A 9,293-nucleotide genomic window follows, 5' to 3' on the forward strand; every position below is an offset into this window, starting at 1 on the left:
AAAACAATTAGTTAATTAAAAAGAATTTTGAAAAAGTGGTTAGTGATTTTTGAAAATTAGAAGTGGAAAAGTAGTTAGGTGGTTTTGAAAAAGATAAGAAATAGTAAACCTTTTAAAATTAAAACAAACAAGTCAAGTGGTTAATGGAAAAAGATTTGAAAATAATTTTTGAAAAGATGAGAAGTTAGAAAAATATTTTGGAAATAAATTTTGAAAAAGATATGATTGAAATTTATTTTGAAAAATATTTGAAAAAGAAATTTAAAAAGATTTGATTTTTAAAATTAAAGTTGATGACTTAGCTAACAAGAAACTAAAAGATATGATTCTAGAATCTAAAGATTAAACCTTTCTTAACAGGAAAGTAACAAACTTAAAATTTTTGAATCAAAACATTAATTGTTAGTAAAGTTTTTGAAAATCTGAAATAAAATTAAGAAAAAGATTTTAAAAAATTTATTTTAAAAAATTTTCAAAAAACATGAAAGAAGAATGAAAAAGATTTGATTTTGAAAAAGATTTGAAAAGATATAATTTTTAAATTGAAATTTTGGCTCGACTAACAAGAAACAACTAAATTTTAAAAATTCTTAACTAATATAACCCAAAATTTTGAATTTTATGAGTGAAATAAGGGAAAGATATTATTTTTTATTTTTTGAATTAATGAAGAAAGAGAAAAACAACAAAATGAAACAAAACATAAAAATTTAAGATCAAAACAAAGAATGCATGCAAAAACACTTTGAATGTCAAGATGAACACCAAGAACACTTTGAAGATCAAGATGAACATCAAAAAAAACATATTTTTGAAATTTTTTTTTTAGAAAAGAAAGACATGCAAGACACCAAACTTAGAAATTTTTAATGTTTAGACACTATGAATTCGAAATGCATATAAAAAATAACAAAAAACACAAAACAAGAAAAATTAAAGATCAAACAAGGAAAATCATCAAGAACAACTTGAAGATCAAAGAAGAACACAATGCATGAATTTTCAAAAATCTAAGAAAAATTAAAAATATGCAGTTGACACTAAACTTAAAATTTGACACTAGACTCAAACAAGAAACACAAAATTTTTTTTTGGTTTTATGATTTTATTATTATTATTTTTTTTGTATTTTTTTTGAAAATAAAAATAAAAAGCTTAAACATAAAATAAAATTACCCAATCTAAGCAACAAGATGAACCGTCAGTTGTCCAAACTCAAACAATCCCTGGCAACAGCACCAAAAAATTGGTGCACGAAATTGTGATTCACACTTTTCACAACTCCGCACAACTAACCAGCAAGTGCACTTGGTCGTCCAAGTAATACCTTACGTGAGTAAGGGTCAATCCCACGGAGATTGTCGGCTTGAAGCAAGCTATGGTCATCTTGTAAATCTCAGTCATGCAGATTTAAATGGTTATGAGTTTTGATAACTAAAAGATAAATAAAACATAAAATAAAATAAAGGTACTTATGTAATTCATTGGTGGGAATTTCAGATAAGCGTTTGGAGATGCTTTATTGCTTCTGAACCTTTGCTTTCCTATTTTCTTCTTCCAACCATACGTGCTCCCTTCCATCGCAAGTTGTATGATCCCCTCGGATAAAAAATACCAGGTACGATCTCTGCAAGGCTAATCAACTGTCGAATTTCTCGTCTCGAATGAAAAATACCAGGTACAGCTACCGTACGGCTAATCATCTGTCGGTTCCCACTAGCGTCGGAATAGGACCCTTGTCCTTTTGCACACCGTCACTGCGCCCAACATTCGCAAGTTTGAAGCTCGTCACAGTCATCCCTCCCCAGATCCTACTCGGAATACCACAGACAAGGTTTAGACGTTTTCGGATCTCAGGAATGGCTGCCAATAGTTCTAGCCTATACCACGAAGATACTAATCTCACAGACTCGGTCCGTGTATTAGATACCCAAGAGAATATACCCCGGCTGTCGTCCAATGACTACGTTGAATATCATGTAGACCGCTTTGTGGTTGTCAGGCACACATATCTTGGCTAAGCGAGCAACGAAGATTGGGTGATTGTCACGGGTCATCCCTTCATTCTAACTTAATTGAATTAAGTACGAGAGTATATCTTGGAGAACAAGTAGGAGTGAATTGAAAAAGAAACAATAGTACTTGCATTAATTCATGAAGAACAGCAGAGTTCTAAACCTTAATCTATGGGGTGTAGAAACTCCACCGTAGAAAATACATAAGAAAAAATAGTCTAGGCATGGCCGTGTGGCCAGCCTCCAAGTCCAAGGATGATAATCTCATAATCCCCTAATACAATAGTAAAAAGTGCTATTTATACTAAACTAATTACTAGGGATTACAGAAAATGAATAACTAAGTGCAGAAATCCACTTCCGAGGCTCACTTGGTGTGTACTTGGGCTGATCATTGAGCTTTACACATGCATAGGCCATTCTTGGAGTTAAACGCTAGCTTGGGTGCCAGTTTGGGCGTTTAACTCCAGTTCTGGTGCCAGTTTTGGCGTTTTACTCCAGAAAAGGGTCTTTGGTGGGCGTTTAGACGCCAGTTTGGGCCATCAAATCTAGGGAAAAGTAAGGAGTATTATACATTGCTGGAAAGCCCAAGATGTCTACTTTTTAACACAATTGAGAGCGTGCCAATTGGGCTTCTGTAGCTCCGGAAAATCATTTCGAGTGTAGGAGGATTAGAATTCAATAGCATCTGCAGTCCTTTTTCAGCCTCTAAATCAGATTTTTGCTCAGGTCCCTCAACTTCAGCCAGAAAATACCTGAAATTATAGAAAAACACACAAACTCATAGAAAAGTCCAGAAATGTGATTTTTGCATAAAAACTAATAAAAATATAATAAAAAGTAACTAAAACATACTAAAAACTAGGTAAAAACAATGCCAAAAAGGGTATAAATTATCCGCTCATCAGGTTGATTCTGCCACCATTAGAGTCCCGCTGCCATTGATGGCTTGGCCGCTGCACCTCTGGCCGATGGAAACAGTTCTGTGACTTCCGGGACCATCGCCTAAGCTTCTGGCCGCTTTTGCCGTCGCGGGAAAACTCTGCCGGTAAGGGTTTTTGGGTCAGTTTTCATTCATTTAAGAATCTGTAAACTTTATCGTCTCTGTATATGGGTTCCAGTCACCATCGCCAGAGTCCGGTTGCCGCTGCAGCTTGAGGTGGCTGCCGGGGCCGCTGTTGAGCTGGTTCAGAGCCCGCCACTATTTTGTTTCACTAGTTCATTAAGTATTTCTGTTTTGAAAGCCCTGATAAACCCCAATTTTATAATTTATCTTGTGCTTATTTTGCGAGATTTTATCACCTTTTCTCACATTTATTCAATGAAATATCATGGTTTTGCAATTCTCCCTTAATTTGTGCTTAAATGTGAAAACATGCTTTTTAGGCCCTAAAATTGGTGATTTAATCCACTTTAATTCCATTCGATGCATTGATATGTTTGTTGAGTGATTTCAAGTTCATAAGGCAGGTATTGGATGGAAGAAGTGAGGAGAAAAGCATGAAAAGTGAGAGAACTCATGAAGAAATGAAGGAACCGTAAAGCTGTCAAGCTTGACCTCTTCGCACTCAATCGACCATAACTTGAGCTACAGAGGTCCAAATGAGGCGGTTTCAGTTGCGTTTAGGGGTGCACACGTGCCATGTACGCATGCGCACTGATGGAGCACGTGGTTCACTAAAGTAAAATCGTGGCCAGCGATTTCTGAAGCACTTTGGGCCCAACCCAACTCATTTCTGATGCTATTAAACCCAAGAATTGAGGGAGGAATGAACCAAGTAGTCATAGTTTAGTTTTCATCATGTTTTAGGATAGAATTCTAGAGAGAGAGGCTCTTTCCTCTCTCTAGATTTAGGATAGTAATTAGGGTAAAATTAGGCTTTTGGTTAGCTTGGAGTGGCTAGAAGTGTTTCTTGAAACAAGGCTGCGAGGTGGACCTAGAGGGCTATCTGTCCATTGTCCATTGATTATGGAGGTCTCACGGATTAGAGGGGGGCCTAGACCTTTTCAGAGTTTGGACTCATGGTTTACGCATGGTGGGTTCTTGAGGATGGTAAAAAAAGAATGGAGGAGTTTAGAGGAGGTACAGTTTATGGACAAGCTAAAGGCTTTGGGAATGCCACAGAGCAGATGGCATAAAGAGCACTTTGGGGGCATGGACACTAGGATCACATAGCTTGGGGATGAAATAAGGAAAATGGATGACATGGTTGGTACTGGAGTGGCTGATGGGACTACTGAAGCAAGGAGAAAGGCGCTTGTGAGTTTTTGTAGAAGGTGGTATATAAGAAAGGAGCTACATTGGAAGCAGATGTCAAGATCCCAGCATGTGAAGGAAATGGATAAAAATACCCGGTACTTTCACAATTTAGCCTCAGCGCGAAGAAGGTCCAATCGGATTGATGCCTTACTAGTGAATGGGAGGTTGGTCAGGAATCAAGCAAGGATCAAGATTGGTATCCGAGACTTCTATAAGGAGCTGTACCACCAGGAGCCTTCGCCGGTTATTGGGTTCAGGGATGGGCTGGTAAAGCAAATTCTTCTGGAAGAGGCAACAAAGCTAGAGCTGATGCCAACTACTGAAGAAATAAAGGAGGCTGTTTGGGATTGTGAGTCAACAAAGGCACCAGGTAGTGATGGGTATAATATGAATTTTATAAAGAAGTGTTGGGAAGATTTAGGTGGAGAGTTCACTGGAGCGGTGAAAGGGTTCTTCCAGTCAGCAAAGCTTCCTAGCGAATCGAACGTCACTTGGGTAGCGCTGGCGCCGAAGTTTACTGGAGCCAGAGAAATAAAGGATCTTCGGCCGATTAGTATGGTGGATTGTGTCTATAAGGTCATTTATAAGGTTTTGGTTTGGAGGATGCGGCGGGTAATGCTGGGTCTGGTAGGAGAGACTCAGAGTGCTTTCGTGAAGGGTAGAAAAATACACGATGGGGCTTTGATCGCCTGTGAAACCGTGCATTGGCTGAAGGCACGGAAAAAGAGATCCGCGATAATAAAGCTGGATTTCCAAAAGGCATATGATAGAGTCAAGTGGGATTTTGTGGATATTGTTTTACAGAAGATGGGTTTTGGTCAAAGATGGAGAGGCTGGATTAAGGAGTGTGTCTGTTCTGCTTCTATGTCGGTACTTGTCAATGGATCACCTTCAAAGCCGTTCAAAATGGAAAGGGGTCTGCGACAAGGTGACCCGCTATCTCCGTTCCTGTTTGTTCTAGTTGTTGATGTGTTGCATAGGATGATTGTAGAAGCGGTCAGGAACGGTCGTATCTCTCTGCTACTGGTTGGGAAGGATAACATTGGGCTGTCTCATTTGTAGTTTGAAGATGATACTATTCTCCTCTGCCCACCTGATGAGGAGACAATCAGAAATTATCAGCGACTGCTCCGGTGCTTTGAACTAATGTCTGGATTGAGCATCAATTTTCAGAAGTCCAACATCATTCCGGTCAATTGTGATAGGCTGTGGACCCATAGTATGTGTCTATTATTGGGTTGTACAGAGGCATCATTACCAATTAGATATCTGGGCATTCCCCTGGGAGCAAATCCGAGGCTATTTAGGACATGGAAACCAGTGATGGATAAGGTGGAAGAAAAGTTGAGCTTGTGGAAAGCGAAGACCCTCAACAAAGCGGGCAAGCTGGTACTCATTAAGTCGGTCCTAAGTAGCCTGCCTATTTACTACCTCAGCTTGTACAGGATGCCGAAGACGGTGGCAGAGAAGTTGATTACATTACAATGCCAGTTCTTGTGGAGTACGGAGGAGGGGAGGCAAGGATTACCACTTGTGAAGTGGGAAGTAGTAATGACTCCAAAGAAGGCAAGTGGATTGGGAGTTGGTGATGTAGTTATTCGAAATATAGCATTGTTGTTTATGTGGTGGTAGAGGTTCTAAAAGGAAGACTGTACCTTATGGAAGAAAGTGGTTTGCTCTTGTACCCACATGGATCCTGCTGTGATGCTGCACGACCAGCCTGTCCCTAAAAGAGGGGGGCCTTGGAAGGATATCTGTCAGCTACATATCTGCGAATTGCGGTTGAGAGAAAAGATGATCAGCGGGTTGTTGATGGACCTCGGGAACGGCAGAAAAATCCAATTTTGGGAGGATAGCTGGCTACCTAATGGGGTATTGAAAGATTTGTTTCCTAGACTCTACTCGGTTTCAACCCTTAATGGTTCAGTGGTAGGGGATTGTGGATTTTGAGATGGGTTAGACTGGATTTGGAGTTTCCAGTGGAGAAGGGAGTTGTTCCAATGGGAGTTGGATTTAGTTAACCAACTTCATGAGACTTTACACACAGTCAAGCCCACAGCTGAGAGAGGATAGCGTGGTGTGGAAATTTGATAGAACAGGTGTTTATTCAACTAAGTCCTTTCCCCAGGCGCTGCATGCGGAAGTTCTACCGGAGGAAGTCACAAGCTATAGCTTCACGAGTGATGTTTGGAAAGGGTTCATCCCCCCGAGGATTGAGCTTTTGTCCTGGTTTGTGTTGATCGGAAGGGTGAATACTAAGGACCGGCTGGGTAGACTACATGTCATTGATCAGAATGACACTTTGTGTGTGCTATGTTGTAAGTCTGAGGAAACTGCCTTTCATCTGTTTATTGGTTGTGAGATTAGATGGCAGGTGTGGTGTGCTTGGCTATTTGCCTTTGGAAGGAGTTGTTGTTTGCCAGGTACTCTAAAGGACCACATTGAAAGCTGGACGACCTCAGTAGCAAGGAAGGTAGATCGAAAGCGGTGGTTCATTGAGTTCTTTGCTGTTGTCTGGACAATCTGGTTAGAAAGGAATAGCAGGCTATTCCGAAATTAAGCCTCAGGTGTGCCGGCAATTATAAACAAGTCGTTAAGTTTGCTGAGGAATGGATTGGTGGGGAGTCCTTTGGTTGTTGATGGCCTTGCCGAAATTGATTAGGGGTTGTTTGGTATCTAGTTTATTCTTGGTCTTTGTATCACCTTTTCACTGCTCCATCCTGTTGTGTTGTGCTCCCTTTAATTCAAAAAATAAAAATACTCTCAAACTTCTCTTTCAATTCTTATTTTGATTTCAATTCTCATTATATTTTAGTATTCTATTGTCTCAATCTTCTTAGTTTCTCTTGTTAATTTCTTGTTTTACTCTCTTTTATATTTATGAACAATTGTTGGATCTTAATTTTCTTTAATGCAATTTTATGTTTCCATGCTCTTCTATGTTTATCTTCATTATTATTATTGATTTCTTGATTATGTTAGTTGTGGGTTTCACTAATTTTAGCATTTTGTGAAGTTTTACTTTTATTGTACACTAGGTGTTTGGTGAAATGTTTTCTCTAGTATTTGAGTAGTTTTCTTTACTCTTGGCCTAGGCTAAGGGAATTGAGTGACCTTGAGTCATTGGGTCTCAATGATTTGGTGATTTGAGAACCCTTGGTGATCAATTTGATATCCATTGACACCAACCCACTACTAATCTAATTAGTAGATAGGTTGGGACTTATGGGATGATGTGATCAAGCCTATTTGACGTACTTCAAGCCTAGGAGTAGATATTACGTACTTAAGGCTTTTGGAAGTAGACTTAATAGGTTGGCCTCTCATAATTATCAATGTTTAGTTTGTAGACAAGGATGGTGACCTCAATTACCTATGTCTAGCCAAGAGTACTTTTCATTTCTTTTATTAGTTTTTGTTAGTTTACTTTTCTTATCATTTAATTTCTTGCAAAAATAAAAAATTCAAACCCCCCTTGCATTTTCATAGCCAATAATTGAGCACTTCATTGCAATTCCTTGTGAGACGACCCGGAGTTCAAATACTTCGGTTAATTCTTATTAGTGTTTGTACTTGTGACAACTCAAATTTTTGATGTGGAAATTGTTTGTTGGTTTAAACTATGCTTACAACGAAGTTCTTATTTCTAGAAGAGAAATTCTAGACCATCACAACAATTTTCATCAATCAAAATGGCGCCGTTGCTGGGGAGTTGCAATGGTGTTATGTTATTGGCTATTGTATATATGTTAATATGCTTCTTTGCTAGTTTTTGCTTATTTTAGGAGTTAGTTTTTATTAGTTCTTACTAGTTTTGTTTTTATTTTCTCTTGCTATTATGAATTCTCACCACTTTGGCTATGAGTTTGGTTCAAATTATGTTGTAGGAAATGGGAGCTACATTGAGGATGTGCATCAGGGATGGAACAATCAAGGATGGGAGGAGCCTCAAGGGATTGATCAATCTTCTTGGCAACTACAACCTCCAGTTTCTTATGGGTATAACTCTAATCCTAATGCATATTAATCTAATGGATGTGGTGACCCTTATTGTGATTGTCAACAACCACCACCACATGCCTATGAACCATCCCCTCAACATGGTTTTGAACCACCTTACTCACAAGCCCCCTACCACCAAACACCTCATCATGACCCTAATTCTTATCCACTATACCAACCACCTTATGAACCATATGAACCACACATGGAACCACCACCATTCTAACACAATTGCTCTCAAGAACCACCTCAATATACACCACCTCCATATCTTTACCAAGATGAACCACCTTCCAATTATGAGCCCTCTCTCCCAAAAAATGAATCTTCTCTTCCACCACCGCCCTCCGATGAAGCCCTCATGCAAGAACTAAGAGATCTTGAGTCTCATATCCTAAGGCAACAAGAGGGAACGGAAAAAGACTTTAAGGAGCTAGAAGCCAAGATAGCCATCATGGTAGAAGCCGTTAGCAACATGGTCTCGTCCCGCCTAAGCCTATGCGATCAAGGAACTCCCATTGTTGAATGTGGAGAAGCAACCAAGGAGCTTAGTGAGGGAGCGAGTTTGGAGCTCCAAGGTGAAGAAGAGGAGTTGAAGCAAGAATTGTCACAAAGGGAGGAAGATGAGACAATTGAGTCGGAAGAAGTGGTTGAAGATCTAGGAGATGTTGGAAGTCCATGGGAATGTAGAATTGGAGAGCCCTCTTCCAAGATGCTTGATTTTGATGTTGAGGAGGGTGTACAACCTCCAAGGCATATCGTGGTGGAAAATTTTGAAGAGGTTGATCAAGAGATGGATTCAATCATTGAAGAGTTCCTATCTACAATTGAATTCTCTCCCATTGGGCTTGAAATTGAGATCAAAAAAGAAGATGCACAACCTCCCATGCCCTTGGTAAGCAATGAAGAAGAGATTGAATTGGAAGGAAGTAACCAAGAGGAAGAGGTTGAAGTTGAGGAAAGTTGTAAAGAGGTGGAGGTAATCAAGGAAGAGTACAAGGGAGTGGAGCTTGCAA

At 39.3% G+C, this 9,293-nt stretch overlaps 1 protein-coding gene across 1 annotated transcript; it reads left to right on the plus strand.

Annotated features, from left to right (window-relative positions):
• On the plus strand, window positions 5,965–6,835 carry LOC107607430. The gene is made up of 2 exons (XM_016309391.1): window positions 5,965–6,204; window positions 6,323–6,835. Exons 1-2 carry the CDS (start codon window positions 5,965–5,967, stop codon window positions 6,833–6,835), a joined length of 753 nt encoding a protein of 250 aa, XP_016164877.1.

The sequence above is a fragment of the Arachis ipaensis genome, chromosome B07 (assembly GCF_000816755.2).
Source record: "Arachis ipaensis cultivar K30076 chromosome B07, Araip1.1, whole genome shotgun sequence".
Taxonomy (NCBI): Eukaryota; Viridiplantae; Streptophyta; class Magnoliopsida; order Fabales; family Fabaceae; genus Arachis; species Arachis ipaensis.

Bases quoted from the DNA above. Each gene is read 5' to 3' on its own strand.
- LOC107607430 (XM_016309391.1), top strand. From the start codon at position 5,965: ATGGATCCTGCTGTGATGCTGCACGACCAGCCTGTCCCTAAAAGAGGG. The intron at 6,205-6,322 runs GTAGGGGATTGT...CTTTACACACAG, and splicing joins CAACCCTTAATGGTTCAGTG to TCAAGCCCACAGCTGAGAGA.